Genomic DNA, 19,144 nt, shown 5'->3' with positions numbered 1-19,144 from the left:
ATTATAAAATTGATCATCCCAACAACACCGTACAGCTCTGAAACTGAATGTTCTTCCCTGTACAGTCATTCCACTTTATTCTGACTGGTGGGAGAATATAACAAAGTATTGCTGACCATGTGTCTCTCTTTCAATCTGGCCGGTGATACTAGAGCACTGCACGGCAAGTGCCGGTGTGGTTGATGAGAAGACGTGTTGATCTGATGGCAAATCGATACCTGCCAAACATGCAGTGCCCAGTATGGCCGGTAATGAAGAAACAAGCCTGGAGATTTATTGCAGCGATACCCTGGAAGGCTTGGACGGGGCAAAAAAAACAAAAACAAAAAAAAAAAATTTCACAGCACCGCTAAGGCCTGCTCTAGTGGGAAATCAAGGGAGCAATCCCCACCGCATGTTTACCATAGCCAATATCTGATCTAATATTATAGGTTAATGGGTTCTGCTTGGTTCCTGATGGGTCTCAGAAATGCAGATAAACAAACAGGGCGAGCACAGTAAGATAAACGGCGTGCATCAGATGGAAAGGAGAACAAAACACAGGCAGCAAAGGTTGCTGAATCAGAGGACAGAAATTGTAATAAAAAAAACCCTAAGAGATAAGAAATATCGTCAACTCGTTTCGACTGTCAAAATATCATATTAGGCTGAATTCATACTAAGCTGATAATGGACAGAGGCTGCAGAGTATTTAGGCTCCACAACTGCATAAAATACCTAAACAACCCATTAAGCACATACACGCTTCTGAGAGCGTAGGTTTGCAGGATTAAACTGGAGCAATCGGCGGTGTAAATGCGCTGCTGTCAAGCTCCTGGCTGAACGATTGATGAAACGGCGTCCAGTGTGCTACGACGAGCATCAGCACTTCAAGCACCTTTCCATTTCTAGATACTACATTAGTCCGGCTCCCATAAAGAGCAAGGAGATGGTGTGAAATTGGGGATGAGGATGGGAGATGAAGAGTGGGAGGGACACACAGAGCAATCTGAAAATAGCACACAGAGAAATGCTGCATGTCTATGCCCATCTGCCAGTTAGTGACAGCGGCATGGCTGGTTGGCCTGCTGGCTGCCTGGCTGATGAGCTTTCTCCTGCAGCTTTTCTACTTTCCTGCTGCCTGCCTCTGTAGCGTTCTGCAAGACTGAGCACAGTAAAGCAACGAGGAGCTTTGAGCCTCGATGCCCCGCTGGCTGAATTCCCTCTTGGGTGTCTTTGGACACCTTAGGGTATTTCTGCCTTGTTATAGAGAGACAAGGGGGAGGAGGGAGAATGTTCTATATGAGACAGATGAACGAGACAACAAATCAAAGTGGGTCAGTGATGGCGGAAAGAATGAGATGGAAGAGTTTAACAAAAACTCCATAGATGTGTACGGATAATGAGAAAAAAGCAACAAACATTTAAGCCCTCAGTGGGACGTGGAAAAAAGGTGATCTTAAATGTCGGATTTCATTTCTTTACAGTTAACTAGTTGAACCAGCTAAGTCAGTGGTCTCTAACCTTTATCAGGTCATGGACTGGTTTAAATTAGACAATATTTTCACGGACCGGTTCGAATGGGGACGAAGTTGGTCATTTTAAGCTTCCGGTTTCTGAAAACGTATTTTTAAAATAAAATGCCACTACAAGAAATTTATTGTAAAAATATCAGATTTTTTTTTCCTCCAAATGATGAAGATTCAATTAAACAAAGATGTTGATTATAGAAGTCGTTTCTGATTTGAAAAAAAAGATGACTCATATTTTGTCTTTATAAAAATCCTCATTTATTGGGTATTTTCTCATCAGGAACATTTTCTGTGCTGAAGTTTTTGTTTTTTAACTTGTCCTGTCCAACAGCTGAGCAAATAGATAAGAGCCAAGAGCCTCTTGTGTTAGACAGATTTTACTGTTACAACAGGGGGTTATTGATCTTCTGACACACAAAGTGTATATTTGCATAAACCCCTTTTGTAATTTATGCTAAACTTAATAGTAAATAATAGTATGCTAAACTTGGTTTCTGAACGGATGCCTACTGTCAGGTGTCAGCACTCTGTCTCCCCCTCTGGCCACCAGTGGGTGTCATCTACTGAGTACTGACTGCACTACATCCCCCAGCAGCCCCAGCCAACAGTTCCTGGATGCTACTCAGCTGTCTCCAATCTGACAATCACCTGCCTGCTTCTTAAGCACCACTCAGAGCCTCACTCAGTGTGAAGTATTGTTTGTGTCACCCTGCCTGCATTACTGAGCATTTCTATCTGGACCTGTTCTTCTGTGTACCTGACCCTGCTTCATCTCTGTTTGCCTGCTGCCTGCCCTGACCCTCGCCTGGACTCTCCGTTTCTTATCTGATGCCTCCATGCTCGTTGATGACGTTGGCCTGTCTGACTGTTTTAGCTCTGTGTGCTTTTAGCTGTGCTTAGTTCCTGTCTGAACTAATAAGCCTGCTACATGTGGAACCATATGTCTGCCTGTTTGACACCTACCTAATTCAGCCTTGCTGTAGAAAAATTCTCAAATGTCCCTTTTACAAGTTTCCACAAATCAACCTTTTTTTGATTGAATCTTCATTCTCTGTTAAATGTTTGACATTAAGGGAAAAATCTTAATCACAACGTTCAAAGTGGAGGCTTAACAACTGGATGCTAGCTTCAGCTGCATCTGACTTTTAAGGTGTGATGGATAAATAAAACGACTCAATCATTTCTAAACATAATATAAATGTGAATCCTCCGTGTCTCCAACTTTATCTCAATGTGACTCGAGAGTCTTGACGCTTCTTCTGCTACATTGAGAACAACTGTCTCAACAATTCCATATGTTGAGGGAAACTCCCGGTTTTGTCTGCTTTATTGTTCTTTAAAGTCGAAGGCTCTTTTATGGTTTCCTAACTTACTCTTTCCTCCTTAAAGAAACTTTCCAAATTTGTTTCATTGTTGGGTTCTTGTTAGCTTTGGGTTACTAGCTTAGCAATCCAAGTAGTCATGCAGCTAACTGCTTTAAGTCACGAGGCCAAGACAGATGTTGGGAACGGAATTGTTTTTTTTTTTTTTTTTTCTGTTTGCAGCCCAGTACCAAGTGATCCATGAACCAGTTGGGGACCACTGATCCAAGCTCTAAAATTTTGACTTTCAGTAACGTACAGTAAACCATTCTTTATATACTTGCAGCAAAGAATTATAAAATGATAAGACTGAACATGCATTTTTGTAAAAAAAAAAAAAAAGTGAAGCTTTGAACTCTTGAAAATCATATTTCCCAGAAAAGCTGCCTTCATTTTTTAAACAAACAATCCCAAGAAAACATGGACTGAAACCATTTTTTAAAAGGAAAATCTTCTTATGTTCCTCTACTGGAAATGACATTTCCAAATGGAATCAATCTAAACCTATTTAATCCACATAAAGACGGGATTTAGCTTCAGTGTGGTTCAATCAAGTACTTTTGAGCGGAGAAGCTCAACTTCTGCTTACTTCTGCATTGTTGTTTGCAACATTCGGTAATGCCACTAGCCAACACTAGATGGCAGTACCAGTTTTTTAATTGTAACTGGTGCTTACGTAACTTTGGTGCACTCGCATGAGAAACTATTGCCTTAAACGCCGCCACAGTAAGACTGTTTGTCCCTCCTGAATATTTTACACACACCGACGGCAGTGTGTGTGCTCTGTTACTGGTTTGCCATCCAACCCAAAAGGTAAAAAAAAAAAAAAAGTTCAATTTGCATTTGGTTACATTACCAGAATGCAAAATTTTTCAAAAAAAAAAAGTGTCTCTGAGAGAAAAATATAAATTAGTATTTTTGTTGCAATTGTACCTTTTGCTTGTTCACTTGGAGAAAGCTTTCGCCCGGCAAGAGATGTTGCATAATTTAAATCACAGCTTTGGAACGAGCACGTTTAACGTGCAAGACAGAACAAATTAACTAGCCTAATGAATTGGATGATAAGGGTCAAATGAGCTTTAGCGCAGCATGGATTGCCTTGTGTGAGAAAAGTCTAAGAAAAAGATGCCAAAATGACCAACTATTCAAATATTTGCTGCTATAAAGTTTTTTTTTGGTCTAATTTTTTTTAATTCGGAAAAGTTGGTTGTGTAAATAAATTCTGTATAACAATTCTTCCCTTATTTTACTGTCTATAGCAGGTAACTCTCTTTAATTAAAAACATACAAAAAAACCCCACTGGAGCAGATTCAAATGCTCTACAGTTTATGTGAAACTGACCGACTTGCTCCTTACCTTGAGAGGTTTGGGTGCATATATATTTCTTGATCAAGGCATCTGTAGGTTGAGTGTAAAGGCTGAGCGCATATTTGAGGGATTTCATATCGGGGCTCTTTTCCAGGAAGGTTTTCTTCAGCCCGTTTCCTCCAGCATGGAAGTATTGCTACACAAACAAGGAATGATCAAATCAGTCACGATGTTCTCACAAAAGTCCACAGCAATGACCTGAAAGTTAGAAGTCATAGGCTGAAAATAAACTTGATTTAACTGTAAACAAGCAGGAGGCCAGCAGAAAGACAGCTGTAATAGCTACTTTTAAGTCAAAATTACCATGCCTTTGTATCTAAACCTACTGTGTGGACGGTTAATGCGCATTTGTGCTGTTAGGCCTAATAGCTGAGGACAGACAAGGCTTTGCCTTCTCAGTAAACGCTGTCACCACCCCCATGCGCGGGAGGTGGGCGGCCACAAACACAACTTATTAAGAGAAGAAGTAAACCGAGGAGCAAAGTGCCTAATTGTCAGAACACTTGCAGCGTTGGCATGTTCCAGGTTAAAAAGTTTGCCCACAACAGTCTTAAGCGCTTAACAGGTACTGTACATAGTAGGCCAATAGACAGATTTGTTCTGTGCAGGCGTCATGTTGCATCTGGGACACATCCTCATCAAGCAGGGTGACATAATGTATTAGAAAGTGTTTGCAAATATGTTTTGACTGGTGTAAGGTCTGCACAACCAACAAAGGAGGTGTCTGTGAAAATGACAGGGGCTTTCCTGAAGTACATGAATGGCCTACAACAAGCTATAAATGCATCAAAACATGTTTTTCTTTAAACTATAGGGTTTAATATTAATAAATGATAGCTAATTTTCTTTTCACTAAATAAATCAATAATATATTTTTAAAACAAAAAAATAAATAAATAATTGCATTGAAATCAGGTTTTAAATGTTTTATATAACAGCTGACTGATGATCAAGAGGGTCAGTCTATACAGCCTGCATATTGGAGTATGTCCAACCGTTAATGATATTTTGCTGAGGGGCATTTTAAATTGTTCATGTGCTGAATTGAATATTTTGTTTGTAGGGAATTTATCTCAAAGATATTCTGGCATTCCAAATGATATAGAGATGAGAGTGATTTTTCATGCAGGAATATTGCAATGTCAGATCACTAAGCTAAGCAGCAGATCTACCTCTGGCTACTAAGCCCAATCCAAGCGTGTTTAAGATATCAGCCTGAATTCAAAGCCACATACATCACAGCCCCTCGTCTACTTGTCTTTCCTTTACTCTTGTTTTTCTTTGTAGTCTTTAAAAAAAAAACATTTTTTTGTGTTTTTTTTTTACTTTGTTTCACATTATTTCTTGAACCTTCTCAATAGTATTACATCATGTGACGGACTCTGGTCAAAAAGCTACAACTAGTGATCAAATATAGATGATGTGTTTTCTGAAACTTGCATGTGTTAACAGTCAGAAAGTGGATAGTTATGGTTAGTTGTGGGTGACTGTTAGAAGTCAGAGCTCTGTTTCCCCCTCTGTTCACCAGTGGGAGCCATCTCCAGAGTACTGCACTACATCTCCCAGCAACCCCAGCACGCAGTTCCTGGATGCCGCTCAACTGTCTCTCATTTGCCAATTGCCTACAGGACACTTAAGCACTGCAGAGAGCCTCACTCAGTGCGAAGTATTGTTTGTGCCATATTGCCTACATTACCGAGCGTTTCTATCTGGACCTGATCTTCTGTTTCTGACTCTGATCGCCTGCCGCCTGCCCTGAACCTCGCCTGGACTCTGATATCTCTAGTCTCTTCTTGGACACTGCCACATGATTGACCTCTTCCTGTCTGACCCTGATTTAGCTTTGTGGACTTTTAGCTGTGCCTAGTTCCTGTCTGAAGTAATAAACTTGCTGCACGTGGAACCAGCTGTCTGACTGTTTGTGACAGTGACATAAAGAGGGAATGCACATTTCTAATGAACTCCTGCCGCTTAGCAGCAACTATGTCCAAGATAACAACACAGGCCTTTTGCTTTTTGGCTAAAATTGGCATAATCATAATTAAAAGACCACTGGGAACGATTTCGCAATAGATCAAAAGGTTAAGGTTTAGTCCAGGTAAAAAAAAAAAAAAAAAAAAAAAAAAAGAAAAAAGATAATCACTAATTACATTTTAGTATGCATACAGTCATTTTTTTTCATTTCGATTAAAAAAAAAAAGTAGCATTTTTTTCTATTTTACAAAGTCTAACTGTGGAGTAACACTGTTGCTACATGCAGAAGTAACTATTTTTTTTCTGGTTTTAAGGATTTGTGCCTTTTTCAGATGTTGTTAGATGTAGGTTACTTTCTTTACTGAAAATCTTTATTACCTATGTCAAACGCAGTAGCTAAACTCTGACATTTCAGATGTCCGCCTGCTTACAGTTTCCACGGTGACAGTCAAATCAATTACTTTTCTCAGCACTTTACACAGCAAAGTCCCATCACAACTCCGGCAGAACCGAAACTTAGCCTCCATACTTTCATACATCAGTGACATTCAACATCTAATGAATTCCTCCGAGATCTGGGATTGCCAAGAATCTGTTCCTTTGTGCATTTTCTCCTCTGCTTTGTCCACCTGTGCCGCTTTTTCCAAGGTCAAACGTGTCTTTGTTTATACCTTGATAGTGGGAAGCACTAGATCCATCGCAGCACACTGGCGTGGGGTCAGGCTTCTGGCCTCCTCTCGAATGACATGCTCCTAAAGGGAAACCAGAGAGTGAATCACTGCAAAGTAAAAGAAAAGCCTTTCTTATACTCTGAATCAAGATTTGTTTTAAATAAAATTTGAGCTCTGTGCAATCTTTAAATTCTTGCAGGAATTAAGCAATTTTAATGATAGAAAGATACTTCTAAATGAAATTTTTCACATGCCGTAATAGACTTCTGAAGCTGCTACATTTCCAAGGCGCTCCTCTTGCAAGCACAAAGAATGTTTCATGAAGTGGGATGTTGAAAAAACTTAGATTTTTGTTTATGTTTTTGTGTATTCTGGAAAGTTCTGGAGATACTGAGAGTTGAGAATAAACCAAAGCAGAAACTATTTAGTTGAAAAAGAAAACACTACTTATTATTTACAGGAGATACAAATTTTTATTTGCAATATAATTATTGTCGCAAGTGTTTTTTATTCTTTTTTATTTAGTATGGGATGTTGTGGACTGAAATGTGATAAATTAATGAACAACTATCATAAGACTGAGGACGCAGCAAACCCCATGACACAATTAAAGTCATAAAAATCTGTGAGCTCAGATTGATTTAATTCTAATTATGAATTATAAATGGATGAAAAATCTCCTTGTAACAAAGACAGGAACACGGCCATCTGCAGGCTGATAAACTGTACGCAGATGTTGCCTTAAAGGACATCCGGCACACACAACACAAACCGAGGTGAAACTCTTGTTCGTGTTTGTGCTGGAGAAGTGTTGTAGCTCCGTTTGCACTCTCCCTATGACTCACAGCTAAAATACCTCTCCAAGGTGCTGTAGCGTTAGTGAAACCATAATGTTGCCAATGAATCACTCCAGTGCCTCATTGCACAGAGCTGCGAGGATCAGCCTTCCTCTGCTCTCATCAGCAGTTTAAAACCTGGCCTGTCGAGTTTCACTGATTTACGATGTACACTAAAACCTAACATTATCTGATTTACATTATGTGTCTGAATGAAATGCTCTACTACTTCTTTATATTTTGATTTTCAACGTTTCATCAATGTTTTAGCTTTATGCTGAGTTGCAATTTTGTTTAAGAATTAAAAATTGAAGGTTTTGTGATTTGGTTTGGATCTTCATTGTTATTTTCATACACAGATAATTCTTCTTTTTTTATTTTTTTAAACAAAATTATCAATTACTGTTTACGTATAAGACCAAATCACTGTTAAAAGTATTTCCAATTAACCTGACCCCACCCACAATATTATTGGTCACCAAGACAAAATTGTGCCGAATGGAAGTGGACCCCGTTTTGCGGCGCTTCCGGTCTATTGAGGCTCGGGTTTGTGACCAATATGCTCCTGTTCTTGACAGTGGACCTCGCCTATGGCTCGTCTCACTCCCCTGGTTGTCCTTCATTCCTTCTGAATGAAACCCCTCTGCTACACTATTTAAACATGTAGTTGTAGAGTTAGACAAGGTAATTCTTCTTTAACAGTCCTGGTACATCGTCTGTCTTTTTCCCAGGGATGTTTTTTTTTCCCCCTCTCCAAGAAGGAGGGTCTAAGGGGTACCCAGTTTAGCTTATTCTGTTTAGTGTAGTTTAGCAACCAACCATTGGTAATATTTTATGACTGATTCTATGTTTTTGTTTAATTATCGGTGTGAAGCCCATTGAGACAATTAAAATTAAATATAATTGAAATGAATTGAACAATTATTTCTTGAATCACTTGGGTACATTTCACTTATCAATAGTAATCAGAACTGTTTCAAGCCCATCCATCCATCCATCTATCCATCCATGATCCCTTACTGGGTCACAGAGTTGCCATAGCCCAACCTGGCTTCTGTTGGGCGACGGTGGAGTACACTTCAGACAGGTCGCCAGTCAGTCACACAATCACACACTCATACACACTTAACCTTCATTTCCACTCAAAGTTGGACTGTTACAGCACATGTGGGCTGAAACTAATAACAACAATAGAGATTATCCAGAAGCTCATTTTTTTCCACTTGAATTTTGGTACTTTGTGTACACAAACCATTTAATGCTGTTTAAGAGAAAGTTGCGGGCGGCGAAGAGGAATACAGTTGCTTTCCTTTGACATTATGATCTAAGTTTCAACACTAGCGCTTGGTGTAGGCCACATTTGAAAACATCTCTCATTTCCTTTCCATGTCTCTATAGACTGACATTCAAGAATCGCACAGTTTGGTCCAGCCTAATGGGTCCATTTTATAACGAAAACGCTCAAAATACAGTACTGTAACACTCATTACAGTCACATATAGGGACAACTTTCTTTGAATCCCACCTTCAGTTTGGACAGCTGACCCAGGTCCTTGGCAGCACTGAAAATCATCTGAGCTCCCTGTTGCTGCGAAAACAAAATTTTTATGAGCACACAGAAAGTTAAAGTACAAAAATTACAAGTTTGAAATTGGAGTCCATGTGTCCTTAGAAGTAGAGATGCCATCCTGCTTCACTCCATGAGCAGTAATTAGTGTGTTAGGAGGGCGGATGAGAAGGCTGAACAGATGTTGGGAGCGATAGAAAGACAGGTGGACAAAAACAGGGAGGTGGAAGCCAAGCTGTCAAATGAGAAGAGCTTTGGATGGGAGTGGATGAAACTCACGCTCTGGTCGCTCAGTGGAGGCAGAACGATCGTTTTCTCGATGGTGTTGAGCACTATTTTCCACAGCTCTTTGAGAACTCGCTTCAGCACGGTCTTCTCACAGATCTTGGCAAATAGCATCAAGCTGTAAAAGCGGCAGAGAGGAGCGAGTGTGAGGTCAAAACTTGCAGTCTAAGACTGAGGCAAACACAGCTGAGGACTGACATCTCGATCGATATAAACCAAAGGTGAAAACACCTGTGACTGGCTGCACCAATGCAGCAGCTTTATGCTTTAATCTCACCCCATTGTGCAAGCAAGGTCTCTGCGATAGGAGGAAGGATTTGACATTTACATATCATTAAGAGGATTTCCTGTAATACCACATTGGCCTAAATGTTGCTTTGGCAAAAATTGTTGAATGTGAACTCAGCAGAAGCAAATCACTTCTAAGAATGTAGCAAAAAACAATAATAAGATGTGTATCACAAGATGGCAATTACAGAAAAAAACTTTTATTTTTGTTTTCTTTTTATTTTAGTGTTCCTCACTTTTTTTAGCTGTTTTGTTATTAACTCACTAAATTTAAGGAAGTTTGCCTCACTTATCCTTAGTTAATTTCCCTCTCCTTCCCTCCTGTACTTCTTCTTGTGTGTCTTTTTTCCCCAAGAGTCTCATCAGGGCTTGTTTTGCTTCAGTTCACTTTATTTTTTTCATTGTTTGTGAAGAATGCAAGTTCTGAATGAAGTTGGGCTCTTCATGCCTGCAGTCCATGGCTGCATATGACCCGATTTTATACAAGCAAACACTCTCAACATTGATCCTATGAAAATGAATTCTTTTTTTTCTCTGCTTTTTCAATCTCTGTAACATGAAAGCTGCACAGTGGCTGTATTTATTCATAGTGAGATTTAAGCCTGGATGAGGAGTTTTAATGATTTATTTCAGACTGAACACATTTTGCTGTTGTTTTCCACCATTATGCAGATACACACTTTTTATCGAGAAGATCCATAAGAGGCCGAAGGACAGACTCGGCGTCCAAGGCGGCGTTGCTCCCTTTGGCGGGTCCTTTCATCTGAACAAGCTCCTGGTTCATCTGTTTCACGCAGTCCTCAATCACTGGTTTAAAACTGTTAAATGCAACAATAAAAGTTCAATTTTAGCGTCGTTTAAAAGTATGTCACAGACCCTTTTCGATACTAAAACGCACCTGGAGCCGAACACTCCGCTGAGCTCGTCCAGCACGGTGTTGAGTTTGTTCTGCAGCTCCTTCAGGAGATCGCTGGCCTCTGCATCCAGCTGCAAAAAACCACAAGCTCCTAAAATGTTTGCACTCACTGTTGAGAATTACGTGACTCTGAAGGATCCCTCTACTGCGGCGGATCTGCTGCTGGGGAGGGAGCACCAGGTACAGAAGAGCAGCGAGGTGCTGCACAGGTGGCCTCCCCCTCATTCTGCTGGCCATCTGTGCCGAGCAACACTCTGAATACCAACGGACAGCTCACCTCAGAGCGCCGCAGTGATGACTGCATGCCGTGTCATTAGACATGGTGTCAGCAAAGTAGCAGACTGCCACAGGGATACTTGTGTGCACTTGCTGCAAAAGTAACAGTGAAGACAGAATGCTATCAGCCCAGCATGCCTCTGAGAGTCAGCCTCACTCTTACCCCCCGTGTGTGGCAAAGTGGGAGTACTGATCCTCACTTTTACATCTTAATTTATTCCATGTTTGCACTTCAACTAGTCTTGACTTATATGGAGCTAAATTGGGGGCCAATATTATTTGAAACCCAAATAAAACAAATTGAAAAGAATATTGATGTTTGGCCATAAAAATGTAAAATGTCTGAAACTTTTTGCTATTCTAAAATAAACTCTTTTCAGTTTCAAGTGTTCCACTTTTTTTCAGTTTCAACTCTTCTTTTTCTTTTTTTAACTTGAACTCCAACAGTGTTTTAGCTATTTTATGCAAGCACAAGGACATTTTTGATGCTGCTATGAAACACAATAAGATGGCGCTTTGAATGGGCTGGATCAGCGTTTTGGACGCGCGGTTTGTACACAACAAAATTCTGCTTTTTACACCTGTCTTTGGACAACTTCGGACTATGATAGTACAGATAATACAGACGTTTTTTGACTGTAATTAACACAGTTCTGAGTCAGTGAATGCCACAGGACTAAAGTTACCACCCTCATTGATTTTTATTGGCCGTGTTAGCCCCGCCCCAACACGCCACAACGGTGCCAAAAGCTTTGAAACTGAAATTTTCAGATTTGAAAACGAAAAAAAAAAAAAAAGAGTTGAAAGTGGAAAAAAGATTTGAAACTTAAAGTTTTGAGTTTTGAGTTTTGAAACTCAAAAAATGGAACGTTTGAAGCTGAAAATAATTTAGTTTATTTCAGAATAGCAAAAAGTTTCTGACATTTTAGATTTTTTTGGGCCAAACACCAACATTTTTTTTTCAGTTGTTTTATTTGTGTTTCAAATAATATTGGGTCCAATTTATCTCCATAGAATTATAAGTAGGAAGTTTTCGGGTCTTGCTGGTATAAAAGCCTTTTCTAAATCGCTGCATGACACGCATGTGTTCATGCATGTCAACAAGTCTTTGTTGAGGGGTTTTGCATGTGATGGATGTGCAGGAATGTTTGTGTCCGTTAAGCTTTTTAGGGAATATTCAGAGAAGATGCATGGATGCAGTTGCAGCTGCATCTCTTGTGCGCTGCGACGGCTGTGTGAGTAGAGGCACACATGCATGACGGGCCACCACATTGAGCCCAATAAGCTCAGCCACGACGCCGCTTGACTCACGCTGGAATGGCGGATGGCTCAGCTGGCATGTGATGTGTGAACGGAACTTTTTATAGACGTTGTTATTCTGCACACATGGCCCTGTCTGCAACATGTTTAGGTGCACACTCTTTGGAAGCGATTGCCCACAGAGTTTTGAGTCGTTTTTCATAAAATCAAAGCAAATGAATAACATTTTTTTAAAGGAAATGATCAAGTCTGACCTCTCATCCTCAGGTTGGGCTCATGGACTGAGATTCTCATTATTTCTTTCCTCCCAAGACTACTGAGACTTAATAGGAAATCTGGCAAATTATATCAAACTCTGTTTAGCAAACCAAGCCACCTGCCATCTCCTGGGGAGAGGAAATTGTACTCTATTGATTACCAGCTCAGTTACAATCCAGATCTCAATGTCTTCATTTAAATTCAAAGACATTGCTTTGGATTGATAAATAACACTGATAATGTCATGTCAGATTGAGGATAAAGTTTTGTATTTTCTGAAACAAAATGTCCTAGATAAAGTGTAGAGTCCCCCCCCCCTCACTCATTTGCAGACCCTTATATGGAAGAACTGACAAAACTCTGCTAATTAAGCTTTGTACAGGAAATAAAACACAGTGTTTGGAATTCACGGAGCACCTGGCTCCTCCATGGTATCTGGTTTCACTCCGCTCTGACTGGCATCCAGAGTCCTCCAGAGTGTACACGCGCTCCCCTGGCTGACAGCCTATCAGCTGTAGCCCAGCTTTACTTCACTTTCCCTGTTTCAACAGTTCAATATCTACTGGCTGGCAGGTTGTTTTGCCACAGGACAGTTGATCCAGAATGACTCACAGCACCCAGTAGGACATATTTCATAAAGAGTCATCACTAATAGGAGATGAGCAAACTGGGTGAAACAGTTTGGTAGGGATCTAGGGGAAAAACTGGGACTTTAATGAGATTATTAACCGTTTAGATTGACAAAATATTCATAACCACTTTAATTATTTAGAGTGGCTTTATTTGAACCTAGTGTTGCTAAAAAAAAAAAATTGCCAAACATAAACTGGAAAAAAAAAGACTGCTGACAGTGAAAATTCTAAATCAGAATTTCATGTAAGAAGCTGAAGAGCCACACTGTCATTGTACCTCGGAAAACAGTGGCTTAAGAGTGATCCGAGTTTAGATATGCAAACATACAGGCAGCGGCAGCGCATTAGCCAAGGTTACAGTTAGAGAGATTTGTAAGTGTTTGAGGAGCTCATTAAACACGGTCTGAAAAATCCCGTCCGAAGTATTTGTGCCTGCGGCTTTGGGGATTGAGAGGGACGATCAAAACCGAATCCAGCTACTGTGCGAGGCTGTGTAGTGGGGTGAAAGAGTACACAACAGCCTGGATTATTTATATATAAATACCAACTTAGTCATGGGTAGAAAATGGAAAAAAGCAAAGTAAAAATAAAGGTGCGATCCAGTGATTTTGAGCCAACACCCCCTTAGAGCAGGGGAGCTGGAGCAGCCTGTCCAGAGGGCTGATGATAATTCATTTTCTGTATGCTCTGCGGCACATGCTGCTGGAAGGGGCGTGGGGTGAAAAGCAGGAGGGCGTGAGGGGTGGTGAGGGGGGGCGTGCTTAGTTTGATCATTCGGGGAATGGGTAAAAAACGGGTGTAGCACACACCTTACAGAAGGACACAACCCCCTCCTCCTGGAAACAAGAGAGAAAGACAACAGAAACACAAAATGGGAGGGAGACAGAGGACCGCGACAGATCACGAGACAACACGGGAAACCAGAGAGAAACATGCACCAAAGTTCAAAAAGCTGTGGGGGATTTTTCTCATGTTAGACTGACAGATAAGAAAAAAAAAAAGGAAGTCAACACCCGAAACACATCGGGAACACTAAAGAGGTGGGGGTAGAGAAGGTTGTGACAGAGATGCAGACTGAGCCGAACAGATTGAAGGAATCCAGAATGTCTGCGTTGGATCAATTCACTCTCAGAGGAGAGCCTCGAGTTTGCATATTTACCCGATTCAAGCTTATTGTAGCATCTGTTAATAAAACACTTAAGGTTCATTTCCATCCAGGCACAATCAGCCAATCTGGTCCAAATAAAATGGAAGGTTCAATTTGCTTCCAAGTGAGCCTTGATGCACTTCACTCCAGTAAAAATGTAGATTATCCAGTCAACTAGAGAGTAACACCAGGACGATTAAGGGAATGATTTCCCAAAGAACACAATCCTTAAATGAAATGCATCAAAATTACTGTCATGTAGTTAAAATATGTATACTTTCTATTCTTAATAATTGGCAAGACCAGCAGGTTTCCTTTTTTGTTGCTATTTTTTTTCATTTTTTGTCATACAACAATTTCAATCTTCTTGAATTGAGAAGATGTGAGTGGACTTTCCTGTTGTACAATCAGATAAAACAAGAACTCAAAAAATAGTTGAATAAGCCTTTGGCATCTTTTTGCCCAATTGATCTGGGTCTCCGGAACTATGGTAGTGTGAAAACTCTCTTAAACTGCATTCTCACCGAATGTGATTTGTGCAATGTTAAGTCAATGTACAGACACGATCAGAGGTCCAGCGGTGCATTTTGAGTCTTAGGGGGGTCAGTCTAGCAGAATTTTAAGCTACGAATTCAAAAATCTAAACTTTTGCAAAGGAGAGAGGGGGACCTGATTGCAGACAAGATGGCGGCTGAACATCGGAACATCAAACACATTTCGATCAAAAAATAGTTTTGGTTTTGGTTGAAAAAGGCTAATACAACCATCAACCCTAAAATGTTTTTTTTTGCATGTTAAGCTTTGAATTTTTAACTCCTGATGTGTGTCTGTCAAAACCTCCAATGCTCTTTGACATACAGTAACTCCTTACATGGTCAATGTGAATTAGCTAATCTGGAGACGAAAGCGGCTTTGTGCTGGTAAACAACATTTGAAACGGCTTTTCGCTAATGTGCAAAACATTACTGCTATAAAGTGTTATAATCCGGTGCAAAGATACTTTTTTTCACAACACATTGAGCTGATTTACGTTGATTGTGTAAAGGTTTGACGCTAACTGCACTCAGACGTAAACAGTGATCTGGAGCTAGAGCTGAAACTTTTGTTTATATCCTTTTTTAAATTAATAGTGTTTACCTTCTTTTTAAGCTTTTTCTGACCACTAAACTGTTTAAAAGTTTTAATAAAAGTGGCTACAACTCTGAAATCTTGTGGAATTTCCGGTAACACTTTAAATGAGGTGCTGCAAAACACTCAATATAATCTTGACAAAAATAGTTAATAGATTTGTTAAACTTGAAAAAGTTTATTAATATGGCCTTTGTAGACAATGTTTTCACTTCAGATGTTAATATTTCTTACTAAGTATGTTAATATATGTTAGTTAGTTTATTGTACTTATAAATGTATTACTAACACCCTATAAACACATTATTAATATTTGTTAATGTGTTAATAAAGCTTATTAAGGAATCTTATTATAAAGTGTTACCGGCGTTTCCGGTGTGTTTCTGGCTTATTATTTTCAGCCACCATCTTGTCTGCAATAGGCCCTCTTGAAAGACGATGCCTTACCATAGAAAATCAGGGACTCAGCTTTGACTTGTGACTAGTGGGGGAGTCCAAAACCAACATGGATGAGAATCTGACCTTTCTACTCCTGAATTTGGTAACATTTTTCTATTTCCATCGAGACAACAATAAAATAATCATCCAATATTATTCTGATTTTTACTCTCTCCCTCCTCAGACTATTGTAGGACAGCAGTTTGACAAACTGGGACAGAAGTACCGCTGAAAGCGGCCGTCATTTAGACGCAACTCCCTGAGTAAGGGGAATCTTCACCGTACTGGGAGAGACGGAACAATCTCATGACCCCAAACATGGAGATATGCTTTTGTAAAAATCTGCAAAATAAATAAACCTGATCTCTCTATCACCTCCATGCATTGTTAAGGAGATCTCCAGTTAATGCTTCCATTGAGCGAGGAGGACTCAAACGTTTGGTGCTACATGCGTCTGGAGCATCTAGTTTAGGAACACATTTTTGGAAAAGTGTTAGGCAGCAAATCTGACGTGCATCGAAATAGAAGTGTCCAACGAGAGTTTGACATGTGAGTCGGTCACAGTGTGAACGCAGCATTAGTGTGACCGCAGATGGGCTATAATGTGCCAAGGAGAGAAAGTACACCAACGCCAATGAACAAATTGTTCTCCACTCTCTGGATCTAAATCCACCCACATTTTCTTACTTTGCTGTTCCAGTGGAAGAGAGCAGATTGATGCAACTCATAAAAAACACAAGTAGACACAAAACACATTAAATATATACACAAAACATGCACAAACCTGCTTGCCGCCCATTGACTCAAACATCTTTTCCAGTTGCACACGAAGCTGCTGTATGTTATTGAGGATGATGCAGGGCTGCAAGATCACAAGAAAGAATCAAACTTTAAAGTTCAATGTGGCTGAAATGTATTTATTATTTAATGTCAGCCTGTAAAAGCCCAACACCTCAGGGTTCCTGACAATATCTGGCAGGAGTTTGTGAGCTTCCATCAAAGAGAGCACGAGACAAAACGTCAGAAAAATCACAAGGATAACAACCACAAAACCCATCAGTTCTGACTTCCTGACACATCATCTATACAAAGAGAAGTCTCAGTGCAGCAGTCAGCAGGGAGATGCGATACACAACACGAGAGAGACGTGTCTGCGTCGAATGTGGCAGGCGTTATTGATTCTCAGTTCTGCAGCACGTTTAACTGGCGGCAGACATTTATCACTCTAATTTTTGTGGAAGCTGTGGATAATTTTTTTTAAATTCTCCAACATGGTTTGTGCTTTATTTACGTAAAGTGCAGAAGAACACAACACATGTCGGTTATTCTATAGGTCATAGATGGAACTAAGCCAGGATCGTGTGCCTCAGATGATTGGTGTCTTTCAAATCTCCATAGAGGTAGCTTAGTCAAAGTGGGAATTCTCTAGAGCAAGGGTCTGCAACCTGCAGAAATATATATATATATATATATACACCTTCAGCCCTGGTGAACTGCATAAATGTTTGTTTCAAATGGGAATAGAAAACACAAATTAGCTTTACAATACCCAGTGACTCAGTAAAGAAAAACAAAATAATATTAAAAAAATAAAATTTACAAAGGGGTTATCAGTGGTTTTTTAATATATGCAGTGCATTATGGGACTTGCAGTCTCTCGCTGTGTTTTGGTCGATAAGAAACTGGATCAAATAACTCTTTTAGTGTTAAAGGTTGCAGACCCTGCTCTACTTAGAAGAGCATTTTGAAAAGAATTAATTATAGACTTGAGGTGTAAAAGTCAACAACGGGAAAATAACACAAGACATTCAGAAGATATAATATTTAATTAAAATACAAGTAAAACACACATTATTAACTTAAAAACATAAAAAGGCCATTATACCGGTAACTCAAATTGGAAAATGATAACACGGGGTGCTGTCCCTGATGTTGGTGAGGGACAGAATGGTTTTCATTCTCCAAAAAGTTAAGACATTGTATAAAACCATAAATGTTTCTTAAAATAGCTTTGAGAGTGGTAACTCCTACACCAACAAACATGCCACTCGCCCTGCTTCACCGATATCTTTTTATAAGAATCTTAAGAGCATCTATAGCTTTGACATGCTAAATGCTTTATAATTAGTCCATAGGTGTGAAAAATCATGTTTGTATAAAGAATAAATTAGGTGTTTGACATCTAAGAAGTGGAAGTTTATCAAGAGTGTAAATGCACGAGAGGGGAAAACTTTTCTAAAAACTTTCCATCAATTATTTAAGCAGCCCATCTAAAAACTAGACCTTCCCTGGCGTTTTACCATCTGCACATTAGCTTCCACTTACCCGAGGTTAGGTCACAAATCTCTAAAAAACTTCAAAGTAAGAACGACCTCTTTTCCCAGCTATTCCAGGAGGACACAGAGGTGCTCCCAGGGCAGCTGAAAGATATATCCCCCCCCGGCGTGTTCACAGTCTACAACCGGGGCCTTCCACCAGTTAGATAGGCCTGTAACACTTCACTTGGTGACATTCTTGGCAAAATGTCTAACCTCCCCTATAGCTCTATCCTTTAGAGAAGCTGCTCTGCTCAAACCTTCTCCTGGGTGACTGACCAATAAATTCCATCTCTAAGGAAACTCCCAGCCAATGACCTGTGAGGGAAGCTCATTTTTGTTGTCTGTCTCTGTGATCGTATCCATTTGTTCAGAACTCACAGCTCATGACTGTGGAGGAGGGCAGGAACTGACAGTTAAATTGAGAACCTCACCTTTGAACTCTCCATGACAGACGGTTACACAGTCAGCATTATTGTAGATACTAACCTGGTCCTTAACTTTTATTCTTCTTTCCTTACTCTCGTCGAGAATACATAACTTCCTTCAATTACAGCCTAAGTGACACCCACCCATACGGGTGATTCAGGTTTTAGGGTGTGGCAACCAACTCAGTGGCCTTGTGGTAGAATGTCTGACATGAAACTGGAAGGTTGTGAGTTCAAATCCAGGTACAGTTGTACAGAGGATTAAAAATGGGACCTAGTGCTTCCCTGCTTGGGGCTGGATTGGGGGGTTGAACCCTAGAGCGCCATTGCTGGGTGATTTTCACCAGAGTAAAATAATGTACATGATATTCAATATGTTGCATTTTTCGTGCCGTGGGTCCATGGGTAAAGTATAACATGTCCCAGGAATAGGTGGATCAAAGGTCTCATCTCCAGCATCATTTTTTTTTTTTTTTTTTTTTTT

The 19,144-nt window shown here is 40.0% G+C and overlaps 1 protein-coding gene across 4 annotated transcripts in view; it reads right to left on the bottom strand.

Moving 5' to 3' along the window:
- LOC112160546 (protein unc-13 homolog C) overlaps nucleotides 1-19,144 on the bottom strand; it is a gene marked incomplete in the record, with an annotated part of 136,537 nt that overhangs the window by 4,553 nt on the left and 112,840 nt on the right. The window contains 8 exon segments of one of the 4 annotated variants that reach the window (XM_024295164.2): nucleotides 4,230-4,377; nucleotides 6,887-6,967; nucleotides 9,248-9,310; nucleotides 9,569-9,692; nucleotides 10,543-10,680; nucleotides 10,761-10,849; nucleotides 14,014-14,040; nucleotides 16,702-16,779. In XM_024295164.2, coding sequence (XP_024150932.1) covers nucleotides 4,230-4,377; nucleotides 6,887-6,967; nucleotides 9,248-9,310; nucleotides 9,569-9,692; nucleotides 10,543-10,680; nucleotides 10,761-10,849; nucleotides 14,014-14,040; nucleotides 16,702-16,779 — 748 coding nt within the window. 4 annotated transcript variants of the gene reach the window in all.

Source organism: Oryzias melastigma, linkage group LG3 (genome assembly GCF_002922805.2).
Source record: "Oryzias melastigma strain HK-1 linkage group LG3, ASM292280v2, whole genome shotgun sequence".
NCBI classification, from domain to species: Eukaryota; Metazoa; Chordata; class Actinopteri; order Beloniformes; family Adrianichthyidae; genus Oryzias; species Oryzias melastigma.
This window is presented reverse-complemented; position numbering and strand designations above follow the sequence as displayed.